The sequence below is a fragment of the Caenorhabditis elegans genome, chromosome I (genome assembly GCF_000002985.6).
Source record: "Caenorhabditis elegans chromosome I".
NCBI classification, from domain to species: Eukaryota; Metazoa; Nematoda; class Chromadorea; order Rhabditida; family Rhabditidae; genus Caenorhabditis; species Caenorhabditis elegans.
This window is the reverse complement of record NC_003279.8, coordinates 14,499,390-14,519,999: the sequence shown is the minus strand read 5'-3', so window position 1 is coordinate 14,519,999 and position 20,610 is coordinate 14,499,390. Positions and strand designations below refer to the sequence as shown.

Below are 20,610 nucleotides of genomic sequence, written 5' to 3'. Positions count from 1 at the left end.
TTTTTGCACACTTTAGAACTAAAATACCTCGTACCTTGTATTTTAGTTCAAAGTGTTCAAATCTCGTCTAAAAGTTGCGAATTACTGAAAAACCCCCCATTCCATTGCAATTACAATTACAATTTTTGTTACTAAAACCTTAAACCTGAAATTAAAATATATTTTTAGTAAGAAATATTGAAAGTAAATTCCACAATGGCTCATTTTTTATTACGGGAACAAGAAATTCTGAGAATGCGTACATCGCAACATATTTGACGCGCAAAATATCTCGTAGCGAAAACTACAGTAATTCTTAAAATGACTACTGTAGCGCTTGTGTCGATTTACGGAAATCGTTTATTAATTGATAGCGTATTAAAAGCACACTTTAAAAATAACACAGTAAAAAAAGCTACAGAAAATTGAATATCATTGTCTCGAAAGTCAGTCCCGTAAATCCACACACACAGAGCTACAGTAGTCATTTGAAGGGTTACTGTAGGTTTCGCTACGAGATATTTTGCGCGTCAAATATGTTGCGATGTACGCATTCTCAGAATTTTCTGTTCTCGTAATAGAATTTCCCCTGGAAACTAAAGTTTTCAAGCTATCTCGAACTTGCTTTGTATAATATTTTCTAGTAACAAAACAAAAAATTTCTTCAATTTCATTGAGAAATTCCCAGAAACAAATTTCCAGAAACATGCTAAAATCTGATGCTGAAATCCAAAAAAAGGTGTGGAAAACTCCCAAAACTAGCTATTAAATCTAAATTTTGAACATTCATTGGAAAATTAACAAATATTCGTAAAAAACGGATGTTGTTACCTAAAATTTCCAGTATTTACACCAATTGTCGTAAATATTTTCTCACTAAATTTAAAAATTCTCCATTTATTCGATATATATATATATCATTTACTATATATAAAGCGCTTATTCTGTGTGTCCATAGTTTGTAGTCTATGTGGTCTTTGTAGTCTGTGAAGTTTTGGCTTCTGGAGGGATAGTGAGTTAGGGTTAGTGTAGGGATATAGTCGGGGTACTGTAGTGGTACAATAGTGGTACGGTAGGAATACTGTAGGGTTACGGTAGTTTCATAAAAAATTAATTTTCAGCCCCAGAAGTCGGGGGCCGCGCCGAAGGTGCGGTCCACGGCTGGTATATATATATATATATACCAGCCGTGGTATATATATATATATATATTTAAAATATACACTAATTTTCTTCTGTTTCTTCCGGATTTATTGTGTTATCTCACCAAATTTTCCTCTCCAACAACCACCGCTAATTCCAGATATGGCAGAAGCTTACCAGATCCAATCAAACGGAGATCCCCAATCAAAACCTCTTCTCGAGCTCTACGTAAAAGCGTCAGGAATTGATGCTCGCCGCATTGGAGCCGATCTTTTCTGTCAGGAATTCTGGATGGAGTTGTATGCTCTTTATGAGATTGGAGTTGCACGAGTCGAAGTGAAGACTGTCAACGTGAATTCTGAAGCATTTAAGAAGAACTTTCTCGGAGCACAACCACCGATTATGATTGAAGAGGAAAAAGAGCTGACATACACTGATAATCGAGAGATTGAAGGACGGATCTTTCATTTGGCAAAGGAATTCAATGTTCCACTCTTTGAAAAGGATCCATCCGCTGAGAAGAGAATAGAGAACTTGTACAGGGTGAGTGTATGGAAGAAGAAGAAGCCCGGAAACTGTCGATTTACGCGGATCGTGTACTCCTCGTGGAAAAGATTCTGTAGTTTTCAGGGTTGTGGGGCACTTTTTTTTCACTTTTTCGTCAAAAAAATGAATTTTTAGTCTAAAATTGATATAGAAATATAGAAAACGGGTTGTTCTATTTGAAAATAACATTTACTTTTGTTGAAAATCTTGAAAAAGACCTCAAATAGTGCCTGAAAGTTGCCGTTTGCCGGAAAAGTGCCGTTAAAAGTTTTTAGATTAAAAAAACTGGGTTCTTTCAAAATGAAAATCCCTTTAATCACATACACATGAAAATAACATTAATTTTTGTTCCGTTTGCCGGAAAAAGTGCCGATTAAAGGTGATTTTCATTTTGAAACAACCCAGTTTTTTTAATCTAAAAACTTTTAACGGCACTTTTCCGGCAAACGGCAACTTTCAGGCACTATTTGAGGTCTTTTTCAAGATTTTCAACAAAAGTAAATGTTATTTTCAAATAGAACAACCCGTTTTCTATATTTCTATATCAATTTTAGATTAAGAACGAATTTTATTTTCCACGAGGAGTACACGATCCGCGTAAATCGAACGCCTAATGTGTTGATTTACGCGGATCGTGTATTCCTCGTGGAAAAGATTATCCAGTTTTCAGGGCTGTGCGGCACTTTTTCGGCAAAAAAATAAATTTTTAATCTAAAATTGATATAGAAATGTAGAAAACGGGTTGTTCTATTTGAAAATAACATTTATCTTTGTTGAAAATCTTGAAAAGCCGAAAAAGTGCCGTTAAAAGGTTTTGATGACTTTTTCAAGATTTTCAACAAAAATATATGTTATTTTCAACTAGAACAACCCATTTTCTACATTTCTATAAAAATTTAAATCAAAAAATGGATTTTTTGCGAAAAAATGCCTTGTACTCCACGAGGAGAACATTTTGCAGTTTTTGCTGATTTATAGTGTTTTCAGTGAAACAAAAATACATCATTTCCCCGGGAAAATTGAAAATTTTTGTTAGAAAAAGCGAAAAATACAAGTTTTTAACGAAAACTCTGAAAATTTCCGCGAAAAATATTTAATTCATCAATTTTCAACAGGGTTTCCCCACGAAAATCGTCAATTTTCGTAAAATTCTCGATTTTCTTTTGAAAATACCGAATTTTTACCGAAAAATAATCACTTTTCCGCCAAAAACTGCATTTTTTCAGAAATTTCTGGTTTTCTCACTGAAATGCAACATTTTGTCATTAAGTTATCGATTTTCTGATTAAAAATACCAAATTTCATAGAAAATATGAAAACTGCAATAAATTGATTTAAAATATTGATTTTCAGCAAAATCCGTAAAATCTTCTCCTCGGGGAGTACACGAGGCTTCACACAGCTTGATATCTCAAAAATGTCCTTTTTTCGATGAAAAAATTTAGAAATTGGTCCAATTTTGTCTTAACAGTATGGAAAATTCTGTTTTTTCCTAAAAAAAAAAAAGAAACATTTCCCAATTTTTCCGGAAAAACTTCAAAAAAAATCCAATTTTCCCGGAAAAACTTCAAAAAAAATTAATTTTTCCGGAAAAACTTCAAATAATTCCAATTTTTCTGGTAAAACTTCGAAAAAATCCATTTTTCACGACGCGCGTAAATCGACAAAGTTAAATTTGACGTTTTCCCCCGTCTAATTTCCTCTCATTTTTCAGAACTTCAAACTGTTCCTGCGAGCAAAAGTAGAGTTCGATAAGGGAAAAAAGGAGCCATCGAGAGTTGAAGATCTTCCAGCACAGATTAAAGTTCACTACAATCGAGTCTGTGAGCAACTATCCAATATTGATCAGGTAAAATACACACAGAAATCTGCGAAATTGCCCATTTGCCGAAAATTTTAATTTTCGGCAAATTTTCCGGCAAATCGGCACTTTGCCGGAATTGAAAATGTCCGGCAAGTTTCCGATTGCCGGGAAATGTTAAGTTTCTGCAAATTGCCATTTTGCCGGGAAATTTTAAGTTTAGGAAAGCTACCTATTTGCCGAGAATGAAAATTTCCGGCAAATCGGCAAAACGGAAATTTTGAATTCCGGCAAATTGTCATTTTGCCGTAAATTTCAATTTTCGGTGAGGTACCTATTTTCTGGAAATTTTAATTTTCGGCAAATAGGTACTTTGCCGAAAATAAAAAATTACGGTAAATCGGCAAAACAAAAAATTTCAATTCCGGCAAAGTGCCAATTTGCCGGAAATTTTCAATTCTGGTAAATTGCCGAAAATGATCAATTCCGGCAAATTACTGATTTACCGGAAATTTCAATTCTGGCAAATTGCCGAAAATTTAGTATTCCGGCAAAGTGCCAATTTGCCGGAAATTTTCAATTCCGGCAAACTGCCGATTTGCCGTAAATTTTAATTTTGGGTAAGTACCTATTTTCTGGAAATTTTAATTTACGGGAAAATGGCAATTTTCCGGCAAATCGACACTTTGACGATACAGAAAATTTCCAACAAATCGGCAAAACGGAAAATCTCAATTCTGGCAAACTGCCGAAAATTTATTATTCCGGCAAATTGCCAACCTATCGGAAATTTTAAAATCCGGCAAACTGCCGATTTGCTTGCCGGATATCAATTTGCCGGAATTTTATAAAAAGATTTTTGATAATACTGAAACACTTCATAGGATGCGTTTTCCGTTTGAAATTGAAATTCATAAAAAGTTTCAGAAAAATATATGCGCAATTGCCGGTTTGCCAAAGTTGCCGGAAATTTCTAGCAAACCGGTAATTGCACATTTTCCCCAATTTTCCGGCAAAATCCCGATTTGCTGGAAATTTCTATTCTGGCATTTTGCCAAAAATTTAGTATTCCGGCAAATTGCCGATTTGCCGGAAATTTCAATTCCGACAAATTTTCCATTTTGCCGTAAATTTTAATTTTAGGCAATGCAAATTTCCGATGATTCGCCGGTAAAGTACCTATTTTCTGAGAATTTCAATTCTGGAAGTTTGCCAAATTTGCCGGAAATTTGGCAAACCGGCACTTTGCCCAATTTCCCAATTTCCCCAATTTTTTGTGATAAATATTGTTTATCGCATCTTGTCAACATAATTCCATCAAAAATTGCCCCCATTTTATTGCAGTTGCTATCCGAGAGAAAATCTCGATATCTACTTGGAAACAGTATGACTGAATATGACTGTGAACTGATGCCACGTCTTCATCATATTCGAATTATTGGATTGTCACTTCTTGGATTCGATATTCCACATAATTTCACTCATCTCTGGGCTTATATCCTCACTGCATACCGTACAGCAGCATTTATTGAGAGTTGTCCCGCCGATCAGGACATTATTCATCACTATAAAGTGAGGATGAAGCTGCAAACTACAGATTTGTTAGCCGGAATCAGGGGTGCCGAGGAACAATGTTTTTTGTTGAAAAAACCAACCAAAAAAAAATTCGAATTAGCCATGAAACATACAATTTTTATTCTAATTTTGTCTATATTTTAATAAGAAAAAACATACGAATTATTATTCTGAAAAAGAAAAAATGGCCAAAAGGTTTTAGTTCAGAAGATTTCGGAAAAATTCAATTTATTTAAATAATATATCTCCAGTTTGATTTATATGAAAAATGACAAAAATTGTGGCTTTGGGGAATAATTTCGACTTTTTCATTGAAAATCTTTTTTAAAAAAACGAGAAAACTATTGATTTCTCAAAAAATATGCTAATTTTTATGTGAAAGTGTAGAAAAAGTCTTTAGAAATAGCAAAAAGACCAGAAAAGGATGTTTTTTTTTTTTTGCTTGCAACAATTCAAAATTTTCGATTTTCTCTTGAAAAAAATCCAAATTTCGGCCGATCAGGACATTATTCATGACTATAAAGTGAGGATGAAGCTACAAACTACGAAGACTCGACACTACAAACTACAGATTTGTTAGCCAGAATCAGGGGTGCCGAGGAACAATTTTTTTTTGTTTAAAAAAACCAACAAAACATGCAGAATTCAATATTTTTATTACAGCTCACGCCTTATTTCATAGAAACAACAGAAATTGCACTTTTTGAGCAAATTTGACCCCAGTGTTGGGTTTTTTGAGAGAAAACCGAGACAGGCGCGACTAAAAATGCACCATTTTTGAGGTTTTAAACGCCAAATTTATATGAAAAATGACAAAAATTGTGTAAACTAGTACTTTTTCACGCTTTGGAGAAATAGTGCACTTGAATTTTCGATTTTTTCATTGAAAATCTAAAAAAAAATCGAAAAAAAAATTTTTCCCGATTTTTCCCGGAAATTCTTCCATTTTTCGAACAAAATTTGGAACATTTCTGATTATTTCAATATTTTTAGCGAAAATCTGGAAATTGTTAGTGTTTCCACTTTCGATTTTGACCAAAAAAAAAACCAAATTTCGGCTTAAAAATTGCTAGGATCGTCAATTTTGCTTATTTATTTAGCCTGAAACGAGTTTAAAAAAATAGCACGATTTAAGGAATTTTCGAGGAAAATAGTACTTCTCACGATCTCCTCAAAGCCGATTAATTATTAGAGCGCGCTTGCAGCGCCTCGCGTTTCTGCATCCGGGGTATTTTGCCTTTCCACTGAAAAAAGCAGCTTTTTTTTCAGATTTATCGAATTTTTAGCTTTTAAAAATTTTTTCCTGCATTTTTCGAACAAACCGTTTTGTTTAACAGTGAAAATCGAATTTAGAATGACTAAAATGAACTTTTTTCGTCCACTGGTTGTGAAATGGTTTGAATTTGAAGAAATCAGCGGGATTTTTCTTATTTTCTAAATATTTTTCTATTAAAAATTGGATTCAACATTTGTGACTTAACGTTAGGGTCAAAAAATGGTTTGCAACCGATTTTTAATAGGAAAATATTCAGAAAATACGAAAAATCCCGCTGATTTCTTCAAATTCAAACCATTTCTCAACCCGTGGACGAGAAAAGTTCCTTTTAGTCATTTTAAATTCGATTTTTACTGTTTAACAAAACGGTTTGTTCGAAAAATGCAGGAAAAAATTTTTAAAAGCTAAAAATTCGATAAATCTGAAAAAAAAACTGATTTTTTCAGTGGAAAGACAAAATACCCCGGATGCAGAAACGCGAGGCGCTGCAAGCGCGCTCTAATAATTAATCGGCTTTGAGGAGATCGTGAGAAGTACTATTTTCCTCGAAAATTCCTTAAATTGTGCTATTTTTTTTAACTCGTTTCAGGCTAAATAAATAAGCAAAATTGACGATTCTAGCAATTTTTAAGCCGAAATTTGGTATTTTTTAAAGAGAAAATCGAAAAATTTTAATTTTCCTGGTCTGCAAGCGCGCTCTAATAATTATTCGGCTTTGAGGAGAGCGCTTGCTTCTATGATAATTAATTTTTTTGAAAAATGTTTGGTGTAAATTTTTCAATTTTACAGCGAAATCAACAAAAGTTTGGTGCGGCTAACAAAACTCTAGTTTGTAGTCGTTTCCCAATTTATGTGATTTTTAAACCCCAAAATTCTCTGAATTTGCAGGAACAAATGAATCTGTTCACAAATCAACGTGAAACCCTCCAATCGCCAACAAAAACGCACACAATTCCGGAAAAAGTGCTATCGGATATTCGTGTTAAAGGACTTGCTCCCGATGTTAATGTTCATTAAATTAAATTCCCTCTACTATTTGCTCTTTAAGTGACAGATTTCTCAACGAAAATTTAAAAAAATTTCGGCTAAAAATTGCATATTTTGGTAATTTTTTCGTCGAATTGACACAAAAAACCGGAATTTTGAATTTTTCTTGTAAAGAGAAAATCAAAAAATTTTGGAAAAATTGGAGCTGATTTTTATGTGATGAAAATCTATTAAAAAAATGGCAAATTTGTTCAATTTTTTTGGCTATTCTTTTTATATATTTTTCCCACATTTTCACATAAAAATCAGCAAAAAAAATTCAAAAACCGAGTTTTCTCAGAAAAACGCCTAAAATTTCCAGATTTTCGCAAAAAATATTGAAATAATTCTTCGAAAATTGGGAAAATTTCCATTTTTTCAAAACAAAAAAAGTGCGGGAATATTCGGAAATTTCCGATTTTTTTTTCAAAAAATCAGACATTATCCAGATTTTCGCTTTAAAAAACCGACTTTTTTCAAAAAATACGAGAAAAAGCGATTATTTCAGATTTTCGTTGAAAATTCTGAAATAAAACAGAAAATTTGCAGATTTTCGCTGTTAAAACCGAAAAAAAATTACAAAATTTCCAATTTTTTCGGGAAAAAAACGGAAAAAATCAGAAAATTTCCAGATTTTTCCAAAAAATACCGGCAATATCTGAAAATTTCATTTTTTTTTTTGCAAAAATACTGGAATAATCAAAGTATTTCCAACGTTTCTATCTGAAAAATCAGAAAATTTTCCAATTTTTTTGCAAAAAAAAACGTGAAATGTATTAAATTTCCAGAATTTCCCAAAATTTTTCACAAAATTTCCAATTTTTCCAACTTTTTTCAACAAAAAAAATCCGAAAAATCTGTCATTTAAAGAGCAAAAAAATGTTTTTCCGCGAAAAAAACTGTCTAACTCTCTATTTCTCTTCTCTCTCTCTCTCTCCCCACCCACACACACACACACACATCTATCTCATTTTATTTCCATTCCGGCCTTCCCCCTCCACAAAAAGAACCAACGATCGATTTTTTTGAAAAGCATAATATTTTCCCGTTATTTATATATTTATCTTTTTTTTTCTATTTTTTGACTGAAATTATACCCAATTTGCTCAATTTTGACTGAAAATTCGACGCAATTCTCCCCATATTTTTTTCTAATTTTTTTTTTGCGAATTTTATCTCTCTTGCCATTATTATTTTGTTAATAAATAAACCCCCATTTATTGATTTTTTTTTTTTTGAAAAATTTGAATTTTCCGCTTTTTTTTTTGGACTCGGTTTTCTTTGATTTCCAACTAACTTTATTTTATTTCATATTTTTTTCCTGTTTTTTTCCCCGTTTTTACGATTTCTGCAGAAAATTTGAATTAAAAACTGCAAAAATTGGATTTTTCGGCGAAAAAATCTAAAAATTCGAGTTTATTTTCTGGAAATTGGTAATTTTTAAAAGAAATCTGATTTTTTATGGAAAAAAGTAACAAATCCCGATTTTCTTGTAGAAAAATCAAAAATATCATTTTTGAATGAAAAAAAGCGAAAAAAACCGTGTTTTTTTTCCGAAAAATGGAAAAAATCTCAGATTTCCCTTGAAAAAATGATAAATTTGAATTTTTCAATAAGAAAATGCGAAAAATTCCGATTTTTTGTTGAAAAATAGTTTTAAAAAATCCAATTTTCTCGTACAACTATTAATTTTCCGCAAAAAAAAATCGAAAATTATTGCATTTTTTCGCAAAAATTGTAACAAATTCCGATTTTCTTTTGAAAAACTCCAATTTTTCTTGAAATTAATCGCAAATTTCCAATTTTCTCTCGAAAAACTTCAAATTTTCAGCAATTTTCCCAGAAAAACTTTAAAAATTCAATTTTTCCGGAAAAACTTCAAAAAGATCCAATTTTCCCGGAAAAACTTTTAAAAACTCCAATTTTTCCCGGAAAAACTTCAAAAAATTCCAATTTTCCCGGAAAAACTTCAAAAAATTCCAATTTTCCCGGAAAAACTTCAAAAAATTCCAATTTTTCCGGAAAACTTTGAAAAAATCCAATTTTCCGTGAAATTAATCGTAAATTTCCCAAATTTTCCGGAAAAACTTCAAATTTTCAGGCATTTTCCAAAAATGGCTCCACCAAAACGAAGAAGCACCCGTCCAACAACTCCAGCAGCTCCTACAGATCCACCAATTGAAGAAAAAAAGCCGGATCTTCTGATCGCCTACGATTCGGACGAGAAATTCGTGTTCTCCTTCAGCGAAGAGGGTCTCACAGCGAAAGAATGCGCTGAAAAAATGAACGGATTCAGTGTAAGAACATGGTGCTCGCGGAGCACAAATTCTACTGAAAATTCCGGTTTTTTGTCTTAAAAAAAACTGAATATTGCTTCAAATTCTGCTATTTTCACTTGGAAAATGCCGATTTTGCTGAAAAATTCCGCGAATTCAAACGAATTTCAAGAAATTTCCAATATTCTGGACGGAAAAACACACGGAAAACTGAATTTTATCTAAAAATTCACTCTATTATGCAAAAAAAATCCAATTTTTCTGAAATTTTCCGCTGGGAAAATACCGAAAAATACTCAAATTTTGCAGAAATTCTGGGATTTCAACTTGAAAAGTCCCAATTTTTGCAATTTTTCCAGTTTTCCACGCTTTGGAGCACATGAAAAATTGAATCTTCTTCTGAAAATTCTGCAATTTTTTCGCAAACAATGCTCAAAAACATTACTTTAAAAACCCAATTTCTCAAGAAAAAACTGCAATTTTAAGTTTTTCAGGCTTATATAAAAAACTGACTTTTGCATGAAAAATTCTCCGATTAAAAATTGGAAAATTAAAAAAAAAACATTTTTTGCCTCAAATTTAAATCAAAAAATATCAATTTTTGCTAAAAAAAACCGAAAAAAATCCATTTTGGTCCAAAAAAATCCATTTTTGCCAAAAAAAAAAACCAAAAAAAATCTAGTTTTTGGGCCAAAAAAACCAAAAAAAATCCATTTTCTGATTCAAAAAAAAAAAAAACAAAAAAACATTTTTTCGCCTTAAAGAAACTAGAAAAAAAATTCATTTTTGGTCCAAAAAAACCAAAAAAAAATTAATTCTTTGTCAAAAAAAATGGCTAAAAAAGTTTTCTCCTCAATTACAAGCTGTTTTAACACTTAAGAGATTGAAAAATAAAATCTAATTATTATTTTTTTTTTCACAAAAAATATACGGAAAACTGAATTTTTGCATTAAAAAAAAGCGAAAAAAACTGCATTTTTGAGTCGATATATCAAAATATCTGCTAAAAATATCATCAAAATATTTTTTTCGAGTTTTTAATCGGAAATTTCAATTTTCTTTCTTTTTCCCTGGAAAAAAAGCATTTTTGCCGAAAAAAATACCAACCAAAAAAAAAGTCAATTTTTTGGTCCAAAAAACTTTAAAAAATTAATTTTTGTCAAAAAAAAATTCTTTAAACAATCCTTTTTTTGGTCCAAAAAAAACAACAAAAAGAAACCAAATGGTCCAAAAAAACCAAAAAAAATCCATTTATTGGTCCAAAAAAATAAAAATAAAAAATTTATCCAAAAAACCAAAACAAAAAATTCCATTTTTGATCCATAAATACCAAAAAAAAATCCATTTTTTTGAGCTAAAAAAACCAAAAAATCCATTTTTGGTTAAAAAAAAAAACCAACAAAAAAAATCCATTTTTGGGCTAAAAATACCAAAAAAAATTAATTTTTGGTCCAAAAAACACCGAAAAGAATTTTTTGATTAAAAAAAATCCATTTCTGCCAAAAAAAACCAAAAAAATCTAGTTTTCGGGGAAATAAAAAACAATTTTTTAAGTAAAAAAAACCAAAAAATGCCTTTTTTTTGTTTAATTTCCCATCTAAAAAGTTCCAATTTTTCAGACAAAAGAGCAATTTCTGACAGAAGTCCACGTGGATGAGATGCTCCGTTTCCTAACAAAAGTGATAATTGGAAGAAAAGGAGAACCACTGAAATGTCTATGCTGTGATCGTTTATATGTTTCATCGTCTGGATTCTTAATTCACATTAAAAAATGCTCAACAAAAAATGAGCAAGATCGTCTAACAGATGCTCAGAATAAATATCGAAATGAGCCGAGTAAATGGTTAAATGTTCGAAAAAAGGATCAAATTGCCACGTTGAAGACAATTGTTGGAACTAATTACACGTGTTTTATGATTGGATGTTCACTGAATTTTGGATCTTTGAAAGATCTTATTGAACATCTTGCAACATGTATTGGAGCTGATTATTATAGTTATAAGGTTCGGGGTTTTCCCAAATTTTCCGAGAAAATTTGGATAATTTTGAATTTTTTTTAAATCGGAAATTCAAAAAAAAAATTCTGGGAGAATCCGGAATTTTCCTGATTTTTTCAGTGTCTTTTTTTTGAAATAATCGGACAATTTTCAGATTTTTTCTGAGAAAATCCGGGATTTTTCATATATTCGAGCACTATTATAGTTATAAGGTTAGACTTTTTGAGAAAATTGGGAGTTTTCCCAAAATTTCCGGCGTTTTTCTGAGAAAATCTAAAAATCGTTCAATTTTATCGAATTTTTACCAAAAACAGAAGAAAAAACATAAATTTTGTCTAAAAATAAAAAAAAAACCCCCGTTTTTTTCCGAAATTTTTCGGTGATTTTCAACAAAAAATCTGGAATTTTTCCTTTTCCCAGTGATTTACAGACAAAATCCACGGATTTTTCCGTTTTTCGGTCAGATTTTTGGAAAAAAATATCGATTTTTCAAAATTTTGAGAAATTATCGATATTTTTGTTAAAACATTATTTTTTACACCAGCTTTTTGACAAAAAAATGTCTAGGAGAGTCGAGAATTTTTCCGATTTTTTTCGTGTTTTTCTGGAAAAATCGGACAATTTTCCGATTTTTTCTGAGAAATTACGGGATTTTTAGGTTTTTTTCATATATTCGAGCACTATTTTAGTTATGAGGTTCGGTTTTCCGACAAAAATTGGATTATTTTTTCGATTTTTATGAATCGAATCGAGAAATTCGAAAAAGAAATTCTGGGAGTTTTCCTGCCAAAATCAGAACCATTTTTGACTTTTTTCGGGGAAAAATCCAGAAATTTTTGATTTTCCTAGAATAATCTGGAATTTTTCTGATCTTTTGGTGTTTTTCTTACTTAGACAATCGTAATTTTGCGGAAATCTCCCGAATTTTCCAGTGTTTTTCTGAGAAAATGTGGCCAATTTTCTTCATTTTTTTTAATCCAAAATTCGAAAAAAGATTCCCGATTTTTTCAGTGATTTTATAACAAAAAAAAATTTCGGTTTTTTTTTTGCGCGATTTTTGTGATTTTCCAGTTATTTCTGACAAAAAAAATAAACCGATTTTTTTTAATCCGGAATTTTCACGTGGTGTCATCAGTTTGTTCCATAAATATTTGATCTACAAAAATGCGGGAATTTTTTCTCCTCAAAAAATGTGACGCGTCAGCACGTTCTTAACCATGCGAAATTAGTTGAGAAGTCTGCGTCTAAATTCCCGCAAATCTTGTAGATCAACGTAGATCAAACCGAAATGGGACACTCTGACACCATGTGAATTTTTCTTTATTTTTCTGAAGAATTTTTTCTTTTACCCGGTTTTCCAGTGTTTTTTCTCTGAAAATTATCGATTTTTTCGAAATTTTTTGAAAAATAGATTTTTAATGATTTTTAGGAAACTACTTAGTTAATTTTTCAAAGTTTTTGGTAAAATATTGATTTTTTCCCAATTTTTAGGAAATTATACGTGGTGTCAGGTAGCAGTCTCATTGCGGTTTGATCTACAAAAAGTGCGGGAAGTTTTCACCCATGCGAAATTAGTTGAGATGTCTCCGTCTCACCTCCCGCATTTTTTGTGTAGATCAAAGCGAAATGGGACTTTCTGCCTCCACGTGAAATTATCGATTTTTCCGAATTTTGAAAGAAAAATTTGAATATTTTTTGCAAAAAAGCCCCGAAATTTCAAAAATTTAATCAACAAAAAAAATTCCAGAATCGCCCAGACGACTTCCGAAAACTATCAAAAAAGGCGAAACAAGCATACACACTGGATGCAGTAACAAAGAATAAAGGAATAGTAAAATGCCTTGTATGTGATAAAGAATATACGAATCATATGTCAATTATATATCATATTGATCGTTGTCAAGTCGATAAATCACTACAACCATGGAAATGTTGGAGATGTGGATTTGATGCAACTGCTGCTGATGCACAAGAACATTTAATCGATTGTGGACGGACTGCTGAAATGAAAATGTTCGATCGGCTACCCGAATCCTCGTCGTTCGGGTAGGGAATCTAGAAAAATCTAGAAAAATGGGGGAAAATGCAAAACTCCCCCGCATTTTCACTCGAAAAAGGAGAAACCTTCGCTTTAAACGAGCTAGATGAGCAAATGTGTGCTATGTGTCAATTTACGCAGCTCTCGTGTACTCCACGAGGAGAAGACAGTTTTAGTCAGATTTTCCCCAGAATCTATTTATTTTGTCTAAAATAGAGTTTTTTTAGATATTTTTTTTGTTGAAAAAATCTCGTTCAGAAGATCCACTTAAATTTCAATTTAATTTTGAAATTTTCCAGATTCACGGCCCTTAGATAATTTTGAACCGGCTTTTTCCACAATTCAAAAAATTTCCTATAGCCTGCTTATTTATTTATCTAATTATATATATATATATATATATATATATATATATAATCAAATACACATGAGAAATGTACACGTAGATAAGATATTTATACAATTCATAATTAAATTTGATAGTGACAGATTTTAATACAGAAGTGAGGAAAGGGAAAGTAATAAGCTATAATAAATTATAAAATAGACTGAAAAAAGTTTTGTAATATTTATAGTGCTACTGGTTTTTTTTTAATTCGACAGAACTTAAAAATACAATTTTTCCCGCCAGGGGATACTTTTTTCCGATATTTTCTAGTACTGAATTTATCAATAAGTATTGATGTAGTTATTCTGGCATAAGTGTGTCAGAACAAAAAAGTCACTATTGAGCAATATATTTATATGATGAAACCTAGAATAATTGTACAAGTTTTCCTTATGGGGTTATTCAAGTAATGTGTAGCAAAATGTATTTAAATACATGTTTTTATCTACTTGAATTCAGTTGTGACGTAATTTTTCTACACTTTTTAATTTTCCGACACTACTTGAATAACCCCATTACCGATGCTTTAAAACTCATTAGCCGTACAACATCGGATAAACGGACTTGCATATCGTTTATACAGAAAATAGTTACTCTTTTGTGTAGAAAAATTACGTCACGACTGTATTCAAGTAGATAAAAACATGTATTTAAATACATTTTGCTACATTACTTGAATAACCCCATAAGGTAAACTTGTACAATTATTCTAGGTTTCATCATATAAATATATTGCTCAATAGTGACTTTTTTGTTCTGACACACTTATGCCAGAATAACTACATCAATACTTATTGATAAATTCAGTACTAGAAAATATCCGAAAAAAGTATCCACTGGAGGGAAAAATTGTATTTTTAAGTGCTGTCGAATTAAAACACCAATAGCACACTATAAATCTTACAAAACTTTTTTCAGACTATTTTATAATTTATTATAGCGTATTACTTTCCCTTTCCTCACTTCTGTATTAAAACCTCCCACTATCAAATTTAATTATGAATTGTATAAATATCTTATCTACGTGTATGTTTCACATGTGTATTTGACTTATTGATAAATTGATTATAAGAAAATATCCGAAAAAGTATCCGCCTTCCTCTGGTAACAACTCCCCAAATTCCAATTTTGGTTTAAAAAAACCCAAAAAAACTATAATTTTGATCAATTATTTCTAATTTCCAATATTTACAGATTCCCAATCCCCGGCTCATCTGTTCCATCCACCTCCGAGCCCACAACTTCTGCTGCCGCTGCTCCAACAAAACGTAAACGAGTCACCGGTGGAGCTCCACGAGCAACTCCTCGTAAAGATGGAACAACACTCTATAGATTCCGAAAATCAACAATCAGTAGATCAAGTAATGGAATTGTAACGAAAAAGGATAAGAAGCTGTATGAGGATCAATGTTCGAAAATTTTCGAGAATTGGAAGCAGAAATCCGCCGAAATTGCATTTTGTGATACTCTCTCGAATATAGCAAATTCTAAATGGAAATTGTCGATTCTCGATTCAAATGATCAATTTTATCGTATTTTTACACGTCAATCAGTAACTCTTGTCTCTGGAAAAACTCTGGGTCTCCAGCAAACCGTACCGCCTGGAATTCGCCTTGACGCCCTGAAATCCCGAGAAATGTTGGATGAAGATGATGCTCCAAAGGCCACTGTTGGTTATTGTGGTGCTCCAATTAATTCGATTAATGTTGCTCCTGGGAAGACTCGAGATGGAAGTGACGTCATTTGTGTTACAACATTTGCAAATGATACTGATCTTGAATCGGATTCTAGTTGTGTTCAATTCTGGAAGCATAAGCTTGGAAAAAAGAAGAAAAGTCATTTGGAACTATGGTTTCTTATTCATCTACCACTACGTGGAACTATTCTGCATGCTACGTGGCTTCAGAAACAACATAATGATGAGATGATGACTTCACTTATCGGTTATGTGGCATTTTCCACCACTATTGGACAGATTTTGATCTATAAGATTGATGAATCTCGCGTTCCAGAAGCACCGGATAGAGGTGATTATGGAAAAAATATTTGAAAAATTTTAGTTTTTTAAAAAAAGGTTTTTTACGGAGAAAATCGATTAAATAAAATTAATTTAAAAAAAAAAGAAAGTAAAAATTTTTTTTTAAATCGGAATTTCGAAAACAGTGTAGATTCATAATACATGTTTTTTGAACAATTATATAAAATAAAATTTTTTTCCGGAAAAAAAACCCGATTTTCTGTTTTTTTAAATATATTTTTAAATTCGAAAAAATACATTTTTTCAGGTAAAAAAAATTTAAAAATTTAATTAACATTAAAATTCAAAACAAAATCTCTTTTATTCATATATTTCTTTCCTTTTTTTTTGGTTTTTTTTGGAGATCGAAAATCAGAATTTTCGGTTTTTTGCGGAAAAAAATCATAATATTGATTGATTTTTGGATTCACTAAAATTGTTTTTTTTTAACTATTTTTTTAAATTGTTAAATTTAAAATTAAAAAAAAACATTAATTTTCGGTATTTTCGTGAAAAAATCTATTAATTTATAAAAATAAAAACCCGAAAATGGGTCTTTTTTTTTAAATAAATTCGATTTTTTTTTGGCTTTTTTTTTGGAAAATCGAAAAAAAACGTATTTCTGATAGTATAAAATCCAATTTTTGAGAAAAAAAACCCGAATACTCTCATTTTTCAAATTAAAAAAATGGCCGAAGACAGATTTACCGATTTCCGACTAAAATACCCGACTCAAGAAATTTGTGAAACAAAATTAAAGGAGGACTAACGGTTCGGACGATTTTGAATCGTATAGACCCAGAATGGGCTCAAATGAATGAATTTTGTATTTAACAACTTCTCAAAAACTTCGTCAAAAATTGTTTTATGGCGGCAGTTCAAAATTTCCAAACAATTACACTGATTTAAGCTAAAATCTCGAATTTCAGCCACTTTTTGGTGTCACATCTGCCCGAAGTTGTCTTTTTTGAAATTATCACCCTTTATTGCATATTTTGGTAGTTTATCTTATTTATTTTCGTTGATTAAAATACATTTAAAGCCGATAGGCAACAACCAATTTTGATGATTTTTGGTTACCTGTCGGTCTTAAATGTACCTTAATCGATGAAATTGAATGAGATCTCATATGAGATAAACTACCAATAAAAATCAGTGTACTTTTTTCGAAATTTTCGAAACCGCCATAAAAAATTTGTGTTAAAATTTTTGAGAAGTTTCATTACAAAAATCGTTCATTTCAACCCATTCTGGGTCTATACGGTTCAAAATCGTTCGAACCGTTAGTCCTCCTTTAATTTTGTTTCACAAATTTCTTGTCGGGTATTTTAGTCGTAAATCGGTAAATCTGTCTTCGGCCATTTTTTTTAATTTGAAAAATGAGAGTATTCGGGTTTTTTTTTCTCAAAAATTGGATTTTATACTATCAAAAATACGTTTTTTTTTTTGATTTTCCAAAAAAAAAGCCCAAAAAAAACTGTTGTGACAGAGAAAAGTGGCCGAAATTCGAGATTTTAGCTAAAATCAGTGTACTTTTTTCGAAATTTTAAACCGCCATAAAAAAAATTTGTTAAAAATTTTTGAGAAGTTTCATTACAAAAATCGTTCATTTCAGCCCATTTTAGGTATATACGTTCAAAATCGTACGAACCGTTATTCCTCTTTTAATTAATTAAATTAATTATAATTCCCAATTTTCTTGTCGATATTCTAGTCGGTATTCGGGAAAAAAATTAATTAAAAAATTGTTTTTCTAATAAAATGAATTTTCTTGCTTGCAGGTGACAATGTGCATGTAATCGTAGCGGATCCAGATTTAACACTACGTCTTCCAAAATCAACTGACACTCCCGATGATACATTTCTAAATGCTGACGTAAAAATGGAAGGAGACGATATTGTAGTACTTCCAACGAGAATCGATGAATCTACAGTACCTCTTCTCAAAATTGCATGGTCTTATCATAATGGTGGTGCAACACTTGCTGCTCTAACTGCTCTTGGAGCAATTGCAATTTGGAATTTAGACGGCGGAGATCTTGACATGCCACGTGTTAATATTGAAGAGAGCTGGCAATCACCACCCAGTGATATTGCATTTTGGAATATTGATCATTTAGTTGTGGGATTTCGAGAGAAAATTGTCAAAGTTATTAGTATTGAGACGTGGGATGTGATGTTGGAAGATAATACTGCTAAGAATGCAGGTTCGTATTTCTTTTTTTTCATGACGACACTACAAACTACACAATTCAAGAGCCTCAATATCGGCAGCTTTATTATTACGAGAACACCAAATTCTGAGAATGCGTACCAGGAGTGGGCGGCAGTACACTGCAACTTTTTCCTCACGAGGGACGAGGAAAAGTGGTTTCTAGGCCATGGCCGAGGGGCCGACAAGTTTCAGCGGCCATTTATCTTGCTTTGTTTTCCGCCTGTTTTCTTTCGTTTTTCACAGCTTTTTCCCGTTTTTTCTTATTAAAACTGATAAATAAATACTTTTTGCAGATGCTAAAACAATTTCCAAGTAAAAAAATTATGTATTCAGTGGGCAAGCAGCGGTGAAAGTGGTCAATGCAATATGATGGAGTCGAGATAAGTCGAGATTTTCGCACAAAAAGTTGAATTTTGAAAACCTCAAAACTGCGAAAATCTCGACTTATCTCGACTCCATCATATTGCATTGACCACTTTCACCGCTGCTTGCCCACTGAATACATAATTTTTTAACTTGGAAATTGTTTTAGCATCTGCAAAAAATATTTATTTATCAGTTTTAATAAGAAAAAACGGGAAAAAGCTGTGAAAAACGAAAGAAAACAGGCGGAAAGCAAAGCAAGATAAATGGCCGCTGAAACTTGTCGGCCCCTCGGCCATGGCCTAGAAACCACTTTTCCTCGTCCCTCGTGAGGAAAAAGTTGCAGTGATTTCTGGAATTTTCGATAATATTTTCAAATTTTTTCTTTTTTTTTGCAGGATCACGTGTTCACACGGACAATCGAATTGTCAGAAGCTTCTTCATGTTTCAATCTGATCACACAGCTTTTCCGTATCCGAATGCTACCAACTTAACCTATGTGCATTGTGACATTGATACGATGACGATGATTTTGGTCCCGACTGGAAATACGTCAGTTTTCAGTTTTGTAATTTTGAATATTTCGAAAAATCCAAAAAAAAAAACTCTACCTGAAAAAGAACCCATTTTTAACTATTATATTTTTTTAAAAACTCAAACTATTATGTCAACAAAAAATTCGAAAAAAAAACAATGAATTTCTCTTCAAACGACAGAGAAAAAATAGAAAAAAATCGGATTTTTTTGGAAAAATCTTTTTTCAAAAAATGAAAATTACGATTTCCTCCAATAAAATTATCAAAAAAATCAAAAATTCTGATTTCTCTGTTTCAAGATTTTTAGTAAGAATGAGAAAAAAATTCTTTCGATTTCTTTGATTTTCTCACAAAATCTCTGAAAAAAAAGATTTTGCGAAACAAAAAATTACTAAAAAATCAGATTTTTAAAAGAATTTTCGAAAAAAACCGATTTTCCAAAATTTCGGTTTTCTCTAAAAATCGTGAAATTTTCAGCCATCAACTTCTGACATGGGACGTAGCAATGTGTCCGGCAGTTGGAACTCTGTTGTCATCAGGAATTGACGGACGTCTTGTCGCATCAGCAACCGGCCGATTCCTAGGAAACATGCGACATTCCTACTTTGCAAATCGGAATGTGATGGCTCTGAAGCGACGAAGAATCTTGAAAGAATCTCAAACAATGGAAGAATATCTAAAAGAAGTGAAGATGGAAGGATCTGCTGAAGGATCAACCTCAACCTCGACGACAAAAATCTCAGATGACAAGATCAATGAACCATTGGAAGAGAGCATCACAGAGCACACGGAAGTTTGTCAGAAGATGTGGCTCGATGTGCAATTCGATGAGATCTTTGAGCCAACACGCCCGGAATTTTCGTGTCGAGACCAACGAATCGAGTCGCTGAACTGTGTGGATGGAACGACGAGTCGGGATTGGCCAGTGAGCTTCACCGGAGGAGAAGCTGGACTCTTGTTTGCAGTTTCTGTCAAGCTTCATATCGAGGAAATGGATCTATAACCGTTTTTTTCTGAAAAGTTGTTAATTTTTTTAATTGTTGATTTTAATTTATTTTTGTGAGTTTTTGAATGAATTTAACCGAATTTTATCGATTTATTTTTGATTAAATTGAAATTAAATTTTTCCTTTCAAACTCGGTGTAAATTCCATGTTTCATTTTTTTTTCGTTTTTTTTGGTTTTTCAAATGCGAAAATGATGTACGGCTTGCAGGATTTTCATCGATTTTCAATAGTTTTGTTCGGTAAAAACTGCTCTGATTTGTCTGAGAACTCAAATAAAATAATATATTCTTTAATTTTTGTCAATTTTTGCATTTTTGTCATTTCCCCGAATTTTTTAGCGAATGGATGTTGGTTTAAACCTAATTTCGGCTTTTTATCGTCTGAATTTCGTTGAATATCGGTAAAAATTGCTGTACACGCATTTATTT

The 20,610-nt window shown here is 31.7% G+C and overlaps 2 protein-coding genes across 3 annotated transcripts; both read left to right on the top strand.

The window, feature by feature from the left end:
* Window positions 1–1,280: 1,280 nt before the first annotated feature.
* Window positions 1,281–8,569, top strand: exc-4 (Chloride intracellular channel exc-4). The gene is made up of 4 exons (NM_170954.3): window positions 1,281–1,665; window positions 3,383–3,517; window positions 4,814–5,041; window positions 7,209–8,569. Exons 1-4 carry the CDS (start codon window positions 1,285–1,287, stop codon window positions 7,335–7,337), a joined length of 873 nt encoding a protein of 290 aa, NP_740950.2. The 5' UTR covers window positions 1,281–1,284; the 3' UTR covers window positions 7,338–8,569.
* Window positions 8,570–9,447: 878 nt separating this feature from the next.
* Y105E8A.21 lies at window positions 9,448–20,475 on the top strand (the record flags this gene model as incomplete). Of its 2 annotated transcripts, NM_001265442.5 has the most annotated exons (7): window positions 9,448–9,643; window positions 11,242–11,625; window positions 13,367–13,665; window positions 15,240–16,072; window positions 17,844–18,269; window positions 19,039–19,192; window positions 19,654–20,475. In NM_001265442.5, 7 exons carry the CDS (start codon window positions 9,461–9,463, stop codon window positions 20,177–20,179), a joined length of 2,805 nt encoding a protein of 934 aa, NP_001252371.1. The 2 variants fall into 2 exon arrangements, with proteins under 2 accessions (NP_001252371.1, NP_001252372.1); NM_001265443.3 differs by lacking the exons at window positions 9,448–9,643; window positions 11,242–11,625; window positions 13,367–13,665; window positions 15,240–16,072; window positions 17,844–18,269 and having other exon boundaries at window positions 19,083–19,192; window positions 19,654–20,179.
* Window positions 20,476–20,610: the final 135 nt, after the last annotated feature.